This window comes from Struthio camelus, chromosome 2 (genome assembly GCF_040807025.1).
Source record: "Struthio camelus isolate bStrCam1 chromosome 2, bStrCam1.hap1, whole genome shotgun sequence".
NCBI lineage: Eukaryota > Metazoa > Chordata > Aves > Struthioniformes > Struthionidae > Struthio > Struthio camelus.
The window spans coordinates 11392905-11415229 of record NC_090943.1 but is presented as its reverse complement, the minus strand read 5'-3'; the positions used below and the strand labels follow the sequence as shown (position 1 = coordinate 11415229).

General features: G+C 36.0%; 1 protein-coding gene across 3 annotated transcripts in view; it reads left to right on the top strand.

Annotated features, from left to right (window-relative positions):
• Window positions 1-22325, top strand: part of PTPRN2 (protein tyrosine phosphatase receptor type N2) — a 664108-nt gene that overhangs the window by 291141 nt on the left and 350642 nt on the right. For all 3 annotated transcript variants that reach the window (XM_068934287.1, XM_068934286.1, XM_068934288.1), the window contains one exon: window positions 9989-10068. In XM_068934287.1, the coding sequence (XP_068790388.1) occupies window positions 9989-10068 (80 nt within the window). The remainder of the gene's footprint in view (window positions 1-9988; window positions 10069-22325) is intronic.

The following is a 22325-nucleotide window of genomic DNA, read 5'->3' as shown; positions in this document are numbered from 1 at the left end:
GAAATATTTGGGCTGGAGTGCATACAGTTTGAAAAGCCAGCCAGCCATCTCCGTGAAAAGAACTTGGTCTGAGGAAGATCTCTGAAAATCAGGCTAAGTGGTGAAAGTTTGGAAAAGCTTAAAACGAAATCAATATCAAAAGTGTTGAGCAGGCAAACTGATGAGTGGTGCTCCCAGCTTCACCTGTTAACGAACATGTGCATTGGTTGTGGTGTCCTGATCATGCTGGATAGGTTTTATTTGTTGTTTGTCATGTTATTTTTCTAACACTTGAAAAACTCAATCAGCCAGTTAATCATATTCAGTCATCCAGAACCTAAACACTCGAGCAGTAGTTGGTATTTTCACTTCATCATGCTGATAGATTATGACATGTGGTGTATGTATACTTTAAATGTGAACCCTTCCGGAAATTATTGGTAGCTTCAGAGGCATAATGGTATGAGGGAGGTATATTCAACCCAGTGAGTAGTAGTGGGACAGGTAGCACAATGGCTTGTTGGGTGGTTTATATCAGCCAGGAACATTCAAACTTCCCTCCTCTATACAGATAAGTCTTTTCTTCAGTGTGATGAGTCTCTTTTCTGTTGTATAATGAACATCTGTAGGTGACTCTTAACAAAGTTTCTTCTAGATCGACAGATTCTGCTGGTTTCTCTCATCTATGCCAGTTAGATTTACTGAGGCAAATGTCCTAATACTGTGTTTATGAAAAAACGTATGGTCCTCCTGCTCTGCTTGTAGTGCTGTAGTATAAACTAGCAACAGATTGAAGTTGTTTTCCATTCCGTTTACTTGTCCAGAATTTAAGCAACATTTTAATTTTGATTTAAACTGTCTATACTTGGTCTCAATAAAAAAATACACCTGTCAGGAAAGTTGAATAATATTTGTCAACTGTTCTTTGCTTTTAAATAGCAAAGCAACGGACTAATGATATTTGGCATAATCTTATTTAACATAGTATGAATGCATAGCTCAGAAATAATGGATCCGCTTTTATTCAAACTTGACTTCTTTTGCAGATTTAATGAGTCTAGAAAACAAATTGTCTGAGAAATGTATTGCTGTAACTCATCACATGGAAGTTTTTATGAGAAATTACATTGTGTTTTCTGGTACACATTGTCTTATTTGATAACTTATTTATAATATAAAGATACATCAGTTTTTAAAGGCATGAGAATAAGGAAACAAGTGGAAGTTTCAGCTGTGCATTTCTTTACTGAAAAATGAGTGATTTCTTAACCTCAGCATTACATTAGTCTTGTGGATTTTTTCCTGAGGTATAATATATTTTATGTGCTTTTTTCTAATAAATGTGCATATAACCAAGATCATTTTGCCTTCTCCCCTGTAACTTTCCTGCTAGACAAATATAAAAATATATTAAAATAAGAAGAGGATTTTGCTGCAGCATTTTATGAATTCTAGGTGAAAAAGCAGAAAGACCATAAAAATCTAGAGAGATTCTTATAAATAAAAATGTACTAGGTTTGGCTTTCCATTACATTTCATCTCATTAAATCAAAGGTTTTGCACCTTTGTAATCAAAAGCACAGTGAAATCCAGTGTTATAGATATGTATCCATGTAGTCATAGGTCCCTACTCAAGAGAAATTTCTTACCGATAAAAGTGAACTTTTAAAGTTTATCTCGCTGTCTGTTTCTAACTTCATAATTCTTTCTCTACTACTCATCCCTCTGTCTGACTGTGAAGGCCATCATAGTCCTTTTTAATAAAATGAAGGCTGAGAACATTCTAAAGTAGGCAGAATATACTGCTTTTTTAAGCAAGTTACTGAATGTGTGCAGTTTAATTTAATTTATATAATATTTCACACAGTATTAACTGGTAATCATTTATGAGTAAACTGAAACTCAAGACAAGTTGCTTGATTTTTTTCTAAAATGGTACGGAACTTAGTGGCAGATATGAGAGTAGAAACAAAGAACTGTGATTCTCACTCTTGAAATAAAACATGCTCCACAAACAGAACAACTGATTAGAGAAGTGGAAAAAGATTATCATGCAGGGAAACTGACTATATTTAAATTTTTAAGAGGAGGTCCTTGTAAAATTCTTGGATATCGCAGACCTGCTGAGCAGGTAAATCATTCTGCCCTTTTTTTTTTCACCTAAACAGTGAATACTGCATATCCAGGCCTATGACCTGCCTGTGGGAGGGTTTGTATTCCTAACAAACCATAAAGGCGTTGGGAGTAAATGTTCTTTGAGTGATGTGAATGAAAGATCTCAGCAAATTCCCTCCAGCAATGCCTCCTTTGCAAGGGAAGGAGGCTGATGGCAAGTGTCTTTCTCTCAAGCCCAAAACCAAATCTTCTAATTCATTTCCTCAGAGCTAAAGGAGAAGTTCTTAGGTTCATAAGAGGGCAACCAGCAGGGATTTGGTTGCAGCAAGCTAGCTCAGAGTTTTGTAGCTTTTTGAACTGGACCTGTAGCAAAGTTTGCTTTCTTTGGACAATTGTCCTCAGTCTAATCCTCATCAAACATGTGCATCCTATCTGGGTCCTATTAAAGCTGTCAGGATGCTGATCCTTTACCACTGCAAAAGTCCTAACACATGCGTCATGCTCTTCATTAATGACAAAAAGTCACTTCTGCAAACTGAGCGTAAGGTGATTATCATCCTACAAGACAGATTTTTGCGTGTCATTTCAGTAGACACCAATAACGATGCAGGTATGCAGAGGGTCAGCAAACCTGAAGTCAGTAAATGCACTGAATACTTACTGGCTAAAAGTTTAAGACAGTCTGCTTATTTATCTACCAGCCACACTGCCAAAAGGTGTAAAGAAGAATGGAAACATAAAGAGTGTACAATTATGTTTTAAAAATGACGTAACTTTATTAGTGTTTAGCTTAATATCTGGGTAGGAAATGAAAAAACACTGTACATTTAAGCATTAAACCTTTGAGACCATTTTCCCTATCTCTCAAGGTCCAAACATTTGTAGCATTCAGAAAAAGAAATTATAGCACTTTTGTGTTTGTTCTTTTAAATAATGTAATTAAGAACCTTATTTGCATGGCAGGCAAAGCTGGCAACTTTCATGTACTTAGCGTGGTGAAAATGTCAAGTTCCGTGGTTTGTGACAGATTAATAGAAAAACTATTTTAAAACTTTGAAAATTGTTCATAGATCTTGAGTAATCAGCAGAGGTTGCATTTTGTAAAGAATAAAAATAGGGAAAACTGAGTATAGCATCAGTCTCTAAATTGAGTGTTCTTAGTTTTTTACATAATTGAAATGGTAGGCTTAGCAAAAAATCTTCACCAAGTGAGTTGTAAAACCTTTAAAATATTCTTTCGTCTTCCTTTGCATTGTAAATTAGCATCAACGTATTTAGCACGATTGTGATGCATATATATTAAAGGATATATATTAAAGGATAATACAAACAATGATTTAGAATTGGTTAGTATCAGAGACCTGTGCAACGTGGCTGCTGTTGTTGTATCCTCTTTTGGACCAGTCATCCATTTTTGGCGACCTTACTCTTGAAATTATTCGAATAACATTACTGTGTCAGTCATAATTGATGAGAGCAGTGCAGCAGAGTCACGTCAGGGAGCACCATTTCAGGGCCAGTTCCTCTATGGCACCAGAAGCAAAGAGGGCAGGAGAGAGTGTCCAAAGAATTAGCTGGTTTACTTTAAACAGACACTATATAGGTAGGTTGCAGAGACAAGTCTAAGATGCAAGTATCAAATCGAGACTTAAGTTTTGTTTCCATGTAGTTAAATTTGCAAGATGTGAATGCTCTGAAACTGTCAATCTGTTTAATCTTTCTCATCTATCTGTTGAATGTGCCGTAGCCAGCTGTATGGTGTAAACCATTTTAATGCAATGTAAATGGCAATAGAAAACCAGTCACTAATTGGTGAATTTAAGGCATTATGCCACTGACTTGTTGAGCTAGTTAATGGCAGTAAGCACTGCAATTAGTATCTCTCCATTTGCAGAGATTTTGCTTTTTTCTCTTTAGTGCTTGGTCGTTGTCAGACACAAGCAGTTGATCTCAGTATGACAAATCTTCTCTATCTCTCTATCCATGCTAGCATACGTTGAATACAGGACCAGGTTTCTGTAATCAATGTTGCAAACAAACAGTTCATACTTAGTGTATATATATATATATATATATATATATATATACACACACACACTGTATACACTGTATATACATTTATATGCACTAGCACTATACTGTGTATAAATGTTCATAAATATGAATAGATAGCGTGTTTTTGGCAGTAATGCAGCATGTTATAGAACACTGTGTCGCTCTTCAGTTTAAGTAGAATATTAAGAGTTTCCAGAGAGGGGCGAACTCAGAAAATGCAAGAAGCTCAATCTGCTAAAATAGGAAAAAAAAAAGATTTTTAATTGATCAGTGGCTGTAAGTACCTACATAGGAACAGAAATGTGAGAACAGAGAATATATATATATCTAGCTGTACATTGACTTTTGATAAATTCAGAAAACGAAGCAAACTTTTGAACAGTAAAGAAAAAACAAATAGGATGCTCTCTGTTATGAGCCTTTTGGATATTAGGTCTAAATGATGATGCATATGCTCTATGTAACAGTTTAGGGAAATTATTTTGTAGAAGATCAGACTAGTCTATTACTTATTTCATTTCCTGAGTGCTTGACATTTAGTGAGGCTAAACAGAGTATAAGACAAGGATCCACAAAGTAAGAGTTGGTCAGAAATACTGGTGAAAACTTATTAAACTGGCCAATGAGTTTACAGCTGTTTTGAATAACAGAAAGAGCGCAAAACAGCCAGTATACACTTTTTTTGTCTGTCTCTATTGTATGAGGGTGACCAATTGCACTTCTCGGCCTTTGCTTTGCTCTGTAAGTAAAGGTTTGTAACAGACATACTGTGTTATGAAAATACTTCTATTAGTAATGTGATTTTTTTCTGTCAATTTGATTTGACGTAACTATTCATAAATGTGAATATATATAACACAGAATACATTTACAGAAATGTGTGTATTTTAATTTTTCCAGCATTGAGAAGGTGGAAAGGAGGGAGATATCAGTGCAACATTCACAACAGACATTAGGTTCAAATTTCTGAACACAGTAAGCACAGAAATGTGTACGCATTGCAAGTCATTAGTTCAAGCCCACCAAACATTTCCTGAGACAATTACCTTTGCTGATATAAAATTTACTTTGCGCAGTTCTCTGGAGCGTTACTAATTGCTTTTCTTAACCCCCCAGAAATTAAAGGATTTTGAAATGAACATATAGACAAGTAGTGGTTCTAATTTCAAATATAAGCTTTATTAAGACAAGTTCTGTTTGTTATAAAGTAGTGTCATTAACAGAATGTTTGGATGTTGGAAATATCCAATCCTGATCCTCCTGTCTTCCTCCAGTCCCAAGAAATTGCACTCTGCCTGTATTTTTCAAAAATGTGCAACCTCGACTCATTTCCATCTGGCATCAGTTCTATGTCTCGTCTTCAAGAACAAACATAACCATGTTGGCACTTGTTTCTCAAATCCTTTTCCACTAGGGGGTATGATAGACTGTGACTGTATTTCATAGTAACCCTTCTGTATGATACTGTAGTACTAAAGCAGACACACATGAGGGAGAAGAACAGGCATGCAAAGCTTGATACATAATTTATGGAGATTTAAATCCTGCCATTCATAAATATAATTATAACCTAAGGCTTGAAAGTTGTATGGACCTTGCCATATTGATCATGCTCCAGCTCTGTTTATTCAGACCGTTCATTTGTTGACAGACACAAAGTAATAAGAATGCTGTGATTCTGTAAAACAATTAATGAAAAGAAATACTTTTATTTTACACAAAGAGTATTGTTTGTTTCTGTGCATGTTGTGCACCCTCCCACCTTCAGATGGGAAATATAAACCCATGGGGAGGGGAATATTATTAAATCAGCAATCAACCTTCAAGTCATTTTGGTATAAACACTGTAATTATTTCATCTCTAGTAAACAGCGTATAAGACAACAGCACATAAGGGTGACAATTTGCAATATGCTTTGAATGTCTTTGTTAAAAGAAACTATTATGGCTGAAGGCAACATTATTGAAATTAAAAAAAAAAAGCAGAAGTTCTGACAGCCAACAGAGGGGGTAATTAGTCAGTAAATTTCAAGTAATAAATTTAGCAGGTCATTGCAACAGACATTACATTTTGCACGGGGAGAAGTCACTGTTTATTAGCCTAGAAGCCAGATTTGCTTACCTTTATTCAAAAAGCATAACAAAGTATTATGAGGAAATGATATGTGCGATTATAATAATTCAGCCTGCATGAATTTTAAAACTCATGATCTTCTCTGACTTAGGTGGGTCTAAGTTCACTTTTGTCAGAGGAGTTACCTACAAATTTACATAGATGTAATTGTAGTAGTATACACCTTGGAGGGAGAATTGTTAAACCTAAAATTTTACATAAAATGTTGCATTTGGAGATTTTAAATGTGCTGCTACCTGACATGTTTAATCTCTGTGTTATAGCAGGAGGAATACTCCATTGCATGCATTAGATTTATTTTAAATTTCAGACGGGGCATTGTGTTTTGCATTTATGATTGCTTTCGTCTGCACAGCTCACTGAGCGCTCGTGTGATGTAATCTGCCACAAAGGGGGGGATGCCCCTGCTAACTGGCAGAACCATCAGTGATTTGTGGGAACGGTCTGTTTGCAATTCATCAGGTCGTAAACAATAGTATGCACTTCAGTGAGCTTCAGTATTTAGAGGGATGCAAAGACAATTGCCATTAATACTAGCTAGGCTTCAGAGGGTTTGACAGCATCATGAAAAAGCAATCTCATCTATCTAATTTAAAGTTTGTGGTCACTAAGTATCAGGCGTATGTTTTATCTGGCTTAGAACCTTTTTTCAGACTGGTTACTCTCTTGTTAAAAGTACTTTTAAATATATTTTTCAGTCAAATAATTACTGTTTTTGTTTAAATGTTCTCATCCAACAGAGGATGAACAGTGAGAGAATCCCCAAAGGCCACCCATTGTTATTGAAATGTTTATTTATTGAGTGCTTTTGCCAGAAACCCCTCATGAGAAAAATCTCATTTTATGAGCTCCTGAAGCAGTCAGTTCCCAAAACATCTAGCAGAAATGCAATTTTGGCCAAGTAATCTCAAGGTCTTCTGTTTGCATTGAAATAATCAACAGGACACCAATGTGTGAAAAGTTGTGACAAGAACTGCTTTATTTTCTATATTTTGTAAATATTCTTAGCAAAGTTATTCTTATGTTGTCACCTGGTAAATCCTTCTTAAATTCAAATATTCAGTTATTACTGTAGAATAAAGCGGTATCCCACATAGTAATATATGAGTGGGCATCTTAAAAGTTTCTTAGATTTCTTCTGGAAAAGAACGGGTATTAACCAATATCATCAGAATCCCACAAGGATTTTTTTTCCCCGCCTGATTTTTTTCTCCTTTTTCTCTACATTTTCTCATCAGCCGTGCAGAGAAATGACAGCGCTTGTGGCAGTGCACGTGTGGGCGTGCGTGGTCTCCTCTGGCTTCGGTCGCCTGTCGCCTTGCTGGATTATCCAGAGAGCGAACAGTGTGATAGTCCCAGGCAGTCTCAAACGACAGGAGTCTTTCGTAAATTCCTACGTCATGCTGCCTGGGTTGGATCACTGAAATGATCCAGTTTTTAATCGATATGATGCCTTTAACTGCCTACCCGTAGTGAGTGGTATAGTGGCGCAACTGAGCTCTAGCCCAGAGACAGAGGCCACAAACCAAGGCAAGGGAAGGAGCAGGAGGAGACTTCGGCTGTCTTTCCTGATCAAGCCAAAGGGCAGTGCAGCTACACCATATTTGAAAGTTAGCATTGGTTTCAGGTGCTTGACTGTGATGGAATACGTGGTGTAAATTTGTTTCTTTATGTTGTCCTTATCGTGGGCCCCCTGCGTACTAGCTTGCTGCCTGCTTTTATTTAAAGTGCACTGCTGATTGTTCTATAAACATCAGAGTAACTGAAGAGGACTCATCATTTCTCTTAGGCTGGCAATAAAAAAGGAAGACAGTGTAAAGCTCCATTATATGCAGTGCATAGTATCAGGAAACTCCCCTGTGTCTTTTATGGTATGGTTTATGTGCCTTATGGTTCTGTCACCTTTAGTCACAGACCGTTCTGTGAATGGTCTGAATTTTTGTAAAACAATTAACGTATCTCAAAAAAATATACTATGTGGTTGTATTATATCATAAAGAACTATTTAAATGATGCTGATAAATGCTTTATGACTACTTACCATTTATTCAAATACATTTTCTGCACATTGATGATAACATCTGGAGTGTCCTTTAGCAATAAAACCTTTCTATTTTCTTTTCTCTCTCTGGCCTACCCCCAAAAAAGTATTTAAGTATTTAGAGAAAAGAATGATTAATGACAGATCCTGTTAACTGTGGAATAGAATGTGCACAGTGTATGTCTTGTTAGTAAAAGATTAAGCTCCTTAGTCTTACTCAGATTCACCTCTAAGCAAAGTCTTGTAATCAATAATAATTTTCTTCTCTCTGGAACGGAAAAAGTTTAAAGGTATTTCTGTAGAAGACGTGCAATTCGATTAAGCACACTTAACATTAAGTGCTCTCAATTACAAAAATACAAAATGCATTTCAAGCCCTGCAAAAAAAATTTTTTTAACATACTTCTTTAATGTAGCAACTTGTAAGATTTCCTTCACTCATAAGCCACAGCTATAGAAGGTCCAAGTATGTTTCACGTGTGGTTCCAGGTAATGTACTTCAATGGTGATTGAAGCAGGGTTATTATTCATAGTGCAACTATAACTCTTACTGATTATGTCAGTAATAACAAAACCCCGGAACTCCCACAATACATAGTATATAAGTAAACTGTTATCATGGTACCAATTTTCATGTTTGCTCAGGCCTTGCACTGTACACTTCTGTTAATGTACAACATAATTTCTGCTAGGTCTTATTACCTGGAAAATTTTTTAAAGAATACTTTTCCTATGTTTGTGTGTATTTTTCATATGTTTTCCATATATATGTACTTTAGTATGATATTAAGGATCTCAAAACTTAAATTTCTTTATTACTTTATTACTTTCAGGTACATATAAGTTTGGTATTATTGGGATCACTGGCAACTGAATACAGGACTACTTATATGGTTTTATTTTTCTTTAAAAATACACAGTGTAAAATTTTTGTCAACCCCTGAATACTCTGCCATTCTTCATCTTGCTAATTAGTAACTCACTCTGTAAATGTCTTATAGATTTTAATGCCATAAAGAGCCATCAGGCTCAACCCAAAAAGGTCATCACTTCACTTCTTAAGTTGTTCAAATAGATGATCGCTTCTGTTGTTAAAAGATAAATACTTTGTGTTGTCTTTCTGGACAAAATCTGTATCGGTTCAGTTTTCAGCCATTGAGTCAGATTTGTCCAAAATCTTTTCCCCATTTATGTTCTTGCATAATAGGATCCAGATAATATTCTCAGCTTCTTTATAGTTTCTCTGTAAGGTAAGATTGATAGACTTGCACTCGTGACAAGAGGACTAAGCTTGTATTGATGTAAGGCTTCTAAAATTTGAAAGCACATGTAATCGTCTCTGGATGCTGAATTCCAGTTATAATCTAAGCTATGTTTGAGTGACTAACTTAATTTCTGTGCCTCCATTTTGCCATCTTCATAGTAGGAATAATATTTACAGGAGTGTTCTGAAGTTTAGTTAATGTCTCTGAAATCATTCAGGCACAAGATATATGCAAAAAACCCACAAGAGGTATAAAAATGTATGCATATGTAACTAATGAAGCAAAGGGAAGAGGGCTAAATGATGTCTTAATAGTTTCTCCTTAAAAACCTATTTTGATAAGGAATATTATGCCATGTCTCTTGATTATGAGTCTTACATTTTTAATAATCTCTTTTAGCATGCTGGGACCAGCTGTGACCTTCAGAGTGCACTCAAACCTTCAAAACATTTCAACTGCAGACGTTGCCAAAGCAGCAGGTAAGAAACCTTATCCTCCATTCCCAAACTGTGACCGCCCAATCTTCAGTTTAGAAGGCAGTATCACTACAAACAACAAAGAGACAGCACATTCTCTCGGGAAGATTGACATTTAAGGAAGGAGACGGTTGAGGGTGAGTGGCACATTTGGGAAATTGAAGTGTAACATCTCTGAGTCAATTAAAACTGCCAGAGACTTCATTGTTTGTAGAGAAAATGGATTAAATAGAGATGTATAGGCATGGCCTAGCATGGTGAAAAACTCTACAGTGTTGTCAGGAACTCAGGAAAATAGACTAGATATTTCTAAAAGAGAATTGAATACCTTTGCTTTTCAAAGATACTCTTTTCAGGCAGCAAAAACGTTACTACGTTCTAGCTTTAATTTCTGGATCAAAAGATGGTATAAATATACCCTTGTTGGTGTGTTACTTAGGCAATTTCCATAAACCGTTAATCTTGAGAGTAAACATATTATTTCCAAAGCTAACCTGCTTCTGAATAAATGCCACTCTTATAAGCACTGCTGTTGCTTCTTATCAGCTTGGCTACAAACTATATTATGGAGGAATTATTGACTACAATAAATCATTTCTGCAGAGTAATTGAATTGATAATTGATTTGCTTCCAAATTAACCAATTGATAATTTTTAATAATTGCAGATAAACAAGTTGCAGGGTTGCTTGAAAAATAGGAACAAAAGAAGTTTGTTTGAATAGACAGTAGGAGCCAAAAATTATCTATTAACAACTTCTCTGTTCCATCACGAGTGAATGAGTTTAGCTGTAGAAGGAACTGGGGTAGTTTCCATGCCAGAACCTTTCTTTGTATGGGTCTTATTGGAGGATCTAGCTCAAAGTGTCAGTAAAAGAGATTATGAAAAACAGTCGAATGAACATTTACTTGTCACCAACACCATATTGTATTCACTCAGAGTTTTAAGGAGCTTAAGGACAAAAAAAAAGGTTAAGCACTGTCAGTGGTGTGAAACCTTTCACTTCAAGCTATTTTGTTAACTGGTGATTAGAGAGTAAGGATACCATTTTTTTAAAGCCGGTTTAACATGCCAAAAAGCCTTAGGTTTGTACGTTGGGAATTAGTAGAAGTTACAACAGAGAATTGTTGTGAGTGATTGTGTAAGTATCATACACTTAAATGTGTACGATATATTTGGGAAGAATTAATATGACTTTCTTATAGCAATGTCCTGTCTTGGAAACTTAGTGAATATGTCTGAAGGCTTCAACAAACATGATGCAGCTGATAGAGTCTACTTGGATTTCCAAAGACTTATGATAAGTTCTCTCCCTAAAAGTTTCAAAGGAAACTAATTGTCCTATGGAATAGGGATTACATGGATCAGTAATTGTTTAAGAGACAAGAAATAGAGTGGGCATAAATTATCAGTTTTCTCAAAGGGTGGAGACAGCAGTACAGTTTTGCAAGGATCTCTGCTGTGGCTATAACATACTTATAAATGAAGTGAGAAAGCCTGCTAGTAATGCTAAATTATTCACAGTATTAAAGGTGAAAGTTGACTGAAGAAATGTATAAAGTCCTTACCAGACTGAGTGACTGGACTCAAAATGGCAGATGAAATTCATTGTAGATGTATGTAAAAGATGCATATGGGGAAAAACACCCAATAGCTTTAAATATGAACCGGAGGGGTCTGATTAGAACATTACTCCTCAGGAGCGAGATCTTAGTGAGGTAATAGATAATTTCATGAAAGCAATAGTTCTGTCTTCAGTATCCATCAGATAAGAAAAGTGTGGTTAAGAGTTGTTAGGTAACAGAAGAGAGTATCGTATGCTATTGCATAAATCTATGGCATACCTGTATTTAAATATTAAGTACGGTTCTGCTTCTCCCACCTCAAAGTGGTTGGAAATTCTGTTGAACTCAAAAGAGTCAGAGAAAGGCAGAAGGTGTGACTGTAAGTCTGGAATATCTTTTGTATAACAAATGGTGAAGATAGCCAGGAGTTTTTATGCTGGAAGAGAGATGACTATGACATGAGAAAGGTCTATAAAATCCAGAATGGCACAGAAAACGTGGAGAAGATGTCCATGTTGTCTCCTACAACACAAGAACAAACTAAGCTGGTAGAAGACAGGTTCAAATGAAATAAAACTGGTTCTTATGCAATTTATAGTTACACTGGTTGTGGATTATAAAGCTTGCATTTGTTCAAAAATTTAGATGTAAAGAAGTTCATGCAAGAAAAATCCACTGAAATTTACCAAATCCATCAAAACCTTGTCATGTTCAGGAGGTTCCTGATGTGTCTGACTCAAAAGCTGACACTGGTTCCCTTACAACATCTGCTTCTTGGGCTTGGCTTGTTCCTAACTTATTTCCTACCACTGGTGTCAAAATAGTTGTTTTTAGCTTGCTTCCCTTAAACATACGTGATTGAGTAGGCACGTTCTGAAGACAAAAAATGTCACCCCAGTGGAGGTTCTTTCGTCTCACCAACTTAAATTAAACTTAAATTAACCTAGATAATATTTTATCAACTTTATATATTCATATTTCAGAAACTTCCTAACTTATGTTTCTTCAGTACATGAAGATTTTCCATTTTTGATGGCAGCACAAAGCCATTCACAGCAGTCTCGCATCAGCTCTTATTGGTATGTCACCATGGCTATATTGTTATTACTAAAACTTGTGTTTACCTTTTTACCAACCCCTCCCCCTATTCCATCAGCTATTCAAACTTCTTAAATTAAGAAAAATATCTTATTTTTCTTTTCTAACCAATAAATCACAGAATCACAGATGGTTGAGGTTGGAAGGGACCTATTCCCCTTCTCAAGCTGGGTCACCTAGAGCATATTACCCAGGAATGTGTCCAGATGGCTTTTGAATATCTCCAAGGGTGGACACTCCACAACCTCGCTGGGTAACCTGTACCAGTGCTCAATCACCCTCACAGTAAAAAAGCTTTTCCTCATGTTCAGACAGAATTCCCTGTGTTTCAGTTTGTGCCCGTTCCCTCTCGTCCTGTCGCTGGGCACCACGGAGGAGAGTCTGGCGCCATCCTCTTGACGCTCTCCCTTCAGGTATTTATGCACACGGAAAGATCCCCCCCTCAGTCTTCTCTTCTCCAGGCTGAAGAGGCCCAGCTCTCTCAGCCTTTCCTCATAGGTGAGAGACGCTCCAGTCCCTTCACCATCTTAGTAGCCCTTTGCTGGACTCTCTCCAGCAGCTCCATGTCTCTCCTGTTCTGGGGAGCCCGGAACTGGACACAGCGCTCCAGGTGTGGCCTCACCGGGGCTGAGCAGAGGGGAAGGATCGCCTCCCTCGACCTGCGCTGGCAATGTTCTTCCTAACGCAGCCCAGGATACCGTTGGCCTTCTTGGCCCCAGGGGCACATTGCTGACTCACGGTCAACTTGTTGTCCACCAGGACTCCCAGGTCCTTCTCCGCAGAGCTGCCTTCCAGCGGGTCGGTCGGTCCCCAGCCTGTATGGGGTTATTCCTCCCCAGGTGCAGGACCCTGCACTTCCCTTCATGAGGGTCCTCATGATGATAAAAATGGTTCCCTGTGTTTTTTTGGTCTTTGTCAGCAATTCTTCTTGGTGCGCATGAGACGTGCCCATCTCAAGGAGAGGTAAAGCTCTGTAAACCCCTTTAGCCACATTCTTGCTAATAAAACTTTTTACTAGTAATCCACAGCTCCAATTCTATGTAAATGTTTTGATTCATTCTTGCAGTTTCTTGGGCTACATAAATATATGGAAACCCTGACAACAGTAATTCAGAATTTTTTCTAGCTTCCTTTCTCAAATTAACCTCTATCTACTCTTTGACTACAGAGCAGGGGGACAGTCAATGTTATAACAGTGTTGCATACTTTGACATTCATAAAACAGAACATACCTTGCATGGTATAGGTGTCCTCTGACCTATTTCTGTTTGATAAAACAGGCTTAATGGTACACTGCAATTTCAACTCAACATTTATAAACTTTCTGTAGACATAGACTGCCTGCTCTAGAAATAGAAGTAATTACACTTGGCACATGTCATCATTTAGACAAAGGGGTGTGGATTTCATTTCTCTTCAGTTTAAAGTTAGGAAAAATCTAGCAGAGAACAACTACCAATAAGATAACTCCATTTATATAAAGTTGCAACATAGTCAGTGAGCTATACTAGTATAGTTTTGTTTTCATACATCTTTATAAATCCTCTGGAATAACACTGTTTATGCAAAGACATGTAAAGTAACAGTGAGTATTAGAAAAGAGGTGACTTCTGAAGTTTCCATCAGTAGAGCGTGTAAGACAGTTATAACATGTTTGTACACATGTTTGCTTGTATAAAATAAAGATGCAGGATAGAAAAGACATTGTTGTGCAAAGATACAGTTGCTGAATTGAAATAAAAGCTATTGCTTATGTGTAGCTGCAGCCTTTCACTAATTAGAACCATGCTTACATTGTTTGATATTGTATTAAAATATAGCAGTTTAGTGTTATAAAAAAAGAAGATCAACGAGCAAAGGGTAGGCATATCTTTGACTGGCAGCACAGCAAAAGGCAATGCATAACCAGATATTGGGGAATTAAAAGAGCTTCTGTGCGAGTTCTTTTTTCTAAGATAGATTGTAGTGATATAAATCATTATAGCAAGTCAGAAGCTTCTTGTTTTCATTTTTAAAATATATATTCTGAAGAAATAATAGAATATCAATAATTTTTTTTAAATTCCCCTTACTTTAACTAAGCTATTGATCTATATTGTTTTAAAATTGCTGACATCTTGCTGGTGAAACCCACATGTTCATGAAGTGCACGGTTTGATAGGGACCATTAATCATTACCCAGAGAACGGAGTGCTGAATCACATAACCTTCTTGTCTAAAAATTACTTTTCTGCTAGCTTTCTAATTATGTGAAAGATGCATTGCAGAATTAATTCTCCTGAACAAAAATAAATACAAAAATACTATATTATCATTAAAATTTAACTGTATAATAAATTTGAATTAAATTACTACCTGAAAAGTATGGGAATGGATAATAAAATGCCTGTATAATTCCTTTCAGTTTTAAAAAACTGCAGATGATTAACTTATAAACTTATAGATTTTGATATTCTACATCTACAAATTTTGGTCATCTTCCCAGCTGTGGTGAAATATCCATGGCAACAAATATCTCAACAGAACTTTTTGAGATTGTAACCATATATTTATGTTAAAAATTGTCAGCTCTAAACAGACAAAATATGATCTTTAACTTTCAGCATTAAACACTCCTTTCAAAATGAAAAACTCTTAAAGTTAGCCTGCCTAGTGATTTAAGCTGATAGTATCTCATTGGTTTAGAGTGGTCTGTGTTGTCACCAGGATGATTTAATCAGGATGATTAAAGATATATTTATAGTGTCAGTCTGAGCAAATTGAAGTATTTCCTACACTACAGAGAAAATGGTATTTGAATGTCATGTGTGTTAAAAAGAGACTCTCCTCAATGCTGTAAATTTAAGAAATTTTATTTAAAAAGAACAAAAATTAAATACAGACTTCTCTATCCTATTGCTATGATAGGATGGGAGCAAATTCAGCCATGCTTTGAGTGGGGACTTGAACACTCAGCTGCCAGCTATTGTACAGCTTGTGCATAATGCACTGGGAGAGGCTGTGTCACTTCCTAGTTTCCCTATAAATCTGCATCAAATTTAAGAGATGTTGAAGATTATCCTACTTCAGAATGGGTATAGGTCAAGGCTTCTCTGACACCCTAAATAGCCACTCATAGTAGTGACACTGGTTTCAGTTGATGAATAAGGTATTTATACCTTATTCTGCCCCTTGATATGTTTCTTTTGCTGGACAGTTCTGAACTGACCAGATTCTTTTCACTTTGGTCCTACTATAAAGTAGAATGAGAGAGTCTTAGATAACACTTCTTGTATTTATACGTGTCAGAACTTACTCTTCTAAATATGTGGGCTTAAGCATCTAAATCAGTGGTCTAATTTCAAAGGTTTTCAGTTCCCATCGTACTTCACAGATCTTTAATGGATAGTGAGCCTTGCCAGATAGGCTGATAGGCCTTGCCAGGCCTTGCTGAATAGGTAGCAGGCTTGAAATACGAAGAGTATTTAGAATACAGAGAGTATTTAGAAGGACCAAGAAATTGAAATTTCAAAGCCATTTCAGGCAGTAAACATGCCACTTGCATTAAAAAACTTGATTCCAGATTCCTTTTCAGCTTGAAAATATCTGTGAGGATCCTCCTGTAGGCAGTCATTGCAGAAATCTTGACTTAATGCCCCCATTTCTTAAGCACGTTCAGCAGAATCATAGTTTTCTCACATATCAAGTCTGGGTGCTGTTAGTAAGGGCTGTGACTTTCGGATGAACATATTTTGATTTCTTTATAAATTCGTAAGTATAAATATCCATTGTAAGTACCTTTTAAAATATTTAACTATAAAATTACAGATGATTCCTCCATATCAAAACTATAATGCTTGGATGATTTCTTTCAGCTGTTTGCAGCAATTGTTTATATCGGCCTACAGTGTAACTGAAACTTTACTTTTAACATTCTGCGCAAAGTCTAATATATTACAGATGATCTTTCTATTGGTGAAAGAGGGTTATTTTTCCAGTTCACTATATAATAGAAATAAATACAATAAAACCGGATTTATGTACTGCTGTAAAGCTTTCACACCTCTTAATTTCATGGTCTGAAATTTGGCAAAGCAAGGCCCAAAGCCCAACATCAGTAAATCAGTTGATGAGGAGCTGGTATGCAACTTAAATTGCCTGAATTTTCATTCCTAGAAATGCTCCAGAGGCTCACACTATTCACTAGGCAATAACTATGGGACCGTTCCAACATTGTTGACAGAAACAAAACATCTCTATACTGTATTCATTATTAGCAAGAAAAGTTTTCTAGGAAACTGTTAGGGGAACAAAAGAGAAGTATTTTCAGATTTATCTTCATACAATATAACTTCATATCTTTATATAACAAAGCCACATATAGCTATATATGTTGAGAATATATATAATATAGAGAAAGGAGATTAACAGGAGGAGCAACAGAATGGTGAGGAATAACTCGTCACCTGCAAGAATTAGATTACACAATATTTCATTTAGAAATCCATGTATTTCATTAAAAGCATATTTAAAATAATTGTTATTACTAACTCATTTTCATAGGCATCATGGAATAGTCTCAAGGAGGATTCTTAAGGAGTGGGAAACAATATATTGAACTCAGAATATTATGACTTTATCCCTTTATTTATTTCAGCTTATGATCAAACACTGTCTGGCCTTTGTTTCTTTTTAGGCCATTTATGCTTATTTCTTGGATGTTCTTTCCAAGATAAATTTCACCGAACCAAGTGTAATCTAAGAATTTATTACTCCATGTACTGCTTCTACTACTGACACAATGGAACTTGGTGATGACTGTTGTGTTGTTTTGGTAATGACGATATCCTTCATTTTTTCTGTGGTGACCATCTATGCAAAAGATGAGTTCTGTATCATCAGGAGCAGGAAAAAGTTCCACTTCTGAGTTTAAAGTCTTCCTCTACTTTAAGAAGTCCATATTCTTTCTAAATGGCTATAGCCAGTCTTGGTTGTCTTGTCGATTTTTTTTCCTGAGCTTTGCATGACTCATGGGAAGTCTTAAAAAGATGAACTCTGTTGCTACAGTCACAAACATGTGCATGCTATCTTGATTTCCTTTCTTCACCTCACAGCTGTGAGCACAATGGTTGTTTTGAAAGTGTTCATTGGCCAGTCATTGTCAGATCCATAATTCAACTGTGATGAAGTGGACAGAGCAAGATAAAAGTCTGTGATGAATCATCTGCTTAGATATCCTTCTGTTGATAATTTAACAGTGTGTTTATTAATAATTTGAAGTTCATCTTTGAGGTAAACTGACAGCTCCTGTGTGAGAAGCTTTGAACAATGTAGCCAAGAGTCTGTGAGGTCCATCTGATTTCATTTGCCATTGACCTGGTTTAAGGAGCAGTACAAATCTTTGGTATCTAATGTAAAATGTAAAAGTTTGACCGTTCTTTTTCTGTTACTAGCTCTCTTAGGTCTTTTGGTCCAAATCCTGATTTCTTCTGTTTAAACCTCCTTAGTCCACATTGTCCTTTTTCACCTCTTCACCCCTCTGTAGTAGATGAATTCCCTTTCGCCTACTATATGGTCAAATCTATCTGAAGTGTTTTCTTCAAGTTCTTCCAGTGCTGAATATAGGATGTCATTATATTTTTGAAGTGTTATTCAGAATCTGAACTGTTTTGATTTGATTGATATAGTGATAATTTGATATAGTGATTAATGAATTTTGCAGACAGCATTCTCTTCCTACCTTGCTCTTCTATTGCAAATTGTTACAAATGTGCCAGAACAGTATCCTTTTTATCCTGTACTGAGTTTGTAGCAGTAGTGGTTGGTGCTACCATTTGATATATGTGCCTCAATCCTGAGCAACAGAAAATATCTTTAGTTATGATTCTATTGCCGTCACTTCTTTCTATGATATTCATTGCTGTGATTAGTAAGGATGGAGTTTTTAAGATACACCTCTCTCCTTTAAGAACAGCTGTGAAGTATCTAATTTTAGAAAGAAATCATTTTGCTTTAAAACCGAAGTCGGTAAGCTCACCTTCTGTTGTAACAGATACCTTCAGAACTTTCTTCAGCTCAACCTGTGAAGCAACCCAACCTATTCCAGCATGAGCCCCTAAAGCAAGCTTCTTGAAATATTGGGAGCTTGAAAGCTAGTTAATCATGTTATAGAATCAGGGAGAAAAACAATAACTGAATAGCATTACATAGTCTATGTTATTTAATTAAAGCAGTGTAGTTTCATGTGAGTACATTTTGATGCTTGTTATTAAACACCCATTCATGGAGAACAGTCAGAATGGTGTTAAAATTAAAATGAAAAGAAGTATACTGTTGATGTAATTTTAAAAATATGTATGTATATAAAAATAAAATATATAAAATATATATATCCTGTTTTCTTCTACTTAAGCCTCCTTCGTTCACATTGTCCTTTGTAAGATATTCAAAGTTGTTTAAGAATTGAAAATTAATTTGAGTAACTTTGTGTGTAGTACACTTAAGAGGCTGTATCTATTCACAGCAGATCTTATATGCATTTAAACAAGTTATTCAGGAATGATACAGTGAGAAGAAACCTGATAGGGAAAAGACCTTTAGCAAAGCAGCTTTTATGTAAAGAATAGGTAGGCTGGTCTCATATTTTTCTGTGAATATGTACCTTTTTAGGAAAGTATAAATAATGGTATTAAAGAAAAACTAATTCAGGTCAGATAGCATTGTAACCTAAACTTGACCTGGAAGAGAAGAGTCAGTATATTTTTTCCACTCATTGGACAGATTGATTATAACTTTTCAAAATGTGGAACAAGATAAACCTGATAATTTTAAAATGCATGCAAATAAATACTAAGCACTGTGTGGAACAGGGGATAAAGTTCTATTTTAGTGGGTACAACGGGAAAGCGTTCTTTATCTGATGATAAGTAAATATCATATTTTTAATATAGAAAATTGGATGATTAGCAATCTTGTGATCATAAGTGATGGCTCTCATATCAGTCAAATAATAAAAAATTATGAGGGAGAGTAGTGCTACTTTGGGGCTCTATGAGAAATAGCTGTTATTTAAAGCACAAGAAAAAAAAATCAATTACATACAGAATCTTCTTAGAATTAGGCTGTCATCTCTTTTTGTTGGAGAGAAGTAATAACATGGAGAAGCACTTCTCAGGAGGCATGGTATTTTAGTAACGGTGTGTCAGGGTGGCTGACCTGAACTTGGTAGCAATCTTTTCTCTCTGTAGAACACAGTTTATGGGATGACATCTTGGGAAGGAGGCACAAACATGACCTGGGATGAAAGGCAGGTTCAGGATTTTTGCCTGACAAATGCTTAGTTAGGAGGACCAGAGGATTCCGGTATCATCCGTCTAAAAAAGAGCCACTTGTATGCCCTTCTACTAACGATAGCTTGTGGGGGAATAAATCTGAGAGGAGAAATAATAAGCTCATGACAGGGAGACAAGGAATTATTTCAGAGATTTTGGAGAGTTTTAGAAGATAAGAGAGAAATTATGTTTGCCATACTCAGGGCACATTTGTCAGTGGAATTCAGTCCTGTATTTTAATATTGCCTTCATTTTGAGCATTCTTCCTCCTATGGATTGAATGATGCTTCAGGAGCCGCTGCTGCTGTGTGATAGCCTACAAAACTTTTAGGCAGTGTTGTGGCTACAAGGCAAGTAATTTGCTGTTCATGGATTGTTTGTTTTCTGGACTGTCTTGATCAAGGACAGTTTTCTCAAGACCTTGACAGGAGGTATCCATTCTGACATGTAAGATTAGCTTGAATGAGATTTACAGAGCTTTTAGCTGGATTTTCTTTGGAGATGATGCTTTCCTTTTTCTGTATCTCAAAAACTATATGCAGGATTTAGAGATTAAAGCACATTGTGATAATCTGCAGATACTTAATCTCTCAAATATTATCTGATCCTCAGGAATACATGTTAGATCTCTTTGCTGTTGTTGGAAAATATTTGCCATAAATTTGAACAGCCCGGATTAAGAGGGATTGGGTGGCTGTATCTTGGCTGAAGTCAAAGGACATGCTAGATTTAATCAAGCTACAGATTTTCAAGAAGTTCACTTAAATTCTCTATGTGTCTAATTCCTAATTTGCGAAACTGAAAAAATGTACATGATAAAGATTTATTATGAAGAACATGTCTATAATGTAGTGATTTTTTAAAAGAAGATTCAGATGATAGGCAGTATGAACTTCTGCAGGGTGATTGTAGTCATTTGTTCCTAAGCTGCTTCTGCTGCTTTTCTGTATTTTTTTTCTGGTTATATCAGTGTAACAAAATCAAGATGACAGCACTCATAAAATCATTTTGGTTGAAAGATCCATCCAGTGGGTTATTTAGCCTATCCCCAAGAATTGTGATAGGATTGGTTGGCGGGAGATCATATAGCTAATATGTGATAGCCTATTAAAAAAGAGGCAGATGAGAAAAGAATGTGTATGCCAAAATCCAGAGGGTGCCTCTTGGCAAAGTTTTATAGACATTTTAGATCAGTAACAAGAAAAGGTAGGTAGCTACACCCCATTACTCCTTCCTAAACAGCCAGGTAATTACTTTTGGCATTTTGACAAGTGTTTGCTGGAGTGAAGGTCAAAGCTGTCAGCAAGGAAGATCTATGCTAATCTGCTCAGCTGGAGAAGACTCAGGTAGCTAATGTTTTGTAATTAGAAGTTGTGGAAACCAGTTTCCACTGTAGTTCGGTACTGAGCATAGAGGAGCTAAAAGTACAGAGTAATTTCATTTATCGTCGTTTACAAAACTGCCTAAATGGATGTTTAGGAGTTAGCATACCATGTGAAACCGGAGAATTATGGGAAAAGTGATATTGTGGTACAAATAAAGTATATGTTTATATGCATTAATATGTATGTGTGACACTATATATAGATTAATGTATATACAACTATGTATATTTGTGTGTGTGTGTGTGTGGATGGATACACGTATACATGCAGATACATAAGCTCAATACTTTTAATTTTAATGGAAATAAACCTATTAATAATAAAAAGAAAATCAAAGAAAAAGAAAAGAAAAATAAGTATGTGTCTACAAAATTATACTGGAAATTTTGCAAGCAAAAATTTCATTGTGGGAGTCAGCTCGCATTCAGCATCACTTCAGGCTGCAATACTCTATGAATGCATTCCTTTCACAAAACTAGTTTTAAAAAATGGAGTGTTAGTGTTGTATCTGTTCTGAGGAAGATAATAATAAGAGATAAAATCTGAGATAAGATCTTTAAATCTGAGTCTGAAGAAGCACTAGGTCCATCTGAAACAGATGTTGATTGAGGAAAAGGCGCTTGTGTCTTCTGGGTTTCATGATAGGACTTTAGAAGGAGGCTAGCAAGTCTTTTTTAACTGTTAAATTATTTTTTTTTCTGATACTTCTGAGGGAACTCAGAAAATGACTGATTTTGGAAAGAGGCTAGAAATTTTTTTTTTCTTCCATCCTTCCTTTTTTGAATACATTTTGTGTATTATATTACTCCTTGTGACACTTCTTTTCCTTGACATTTTTCCTCTTCAGGGGAATCACCACATACCTTCACTGGCATTTAGCAGCTTGAGGGTATATGCTCTAC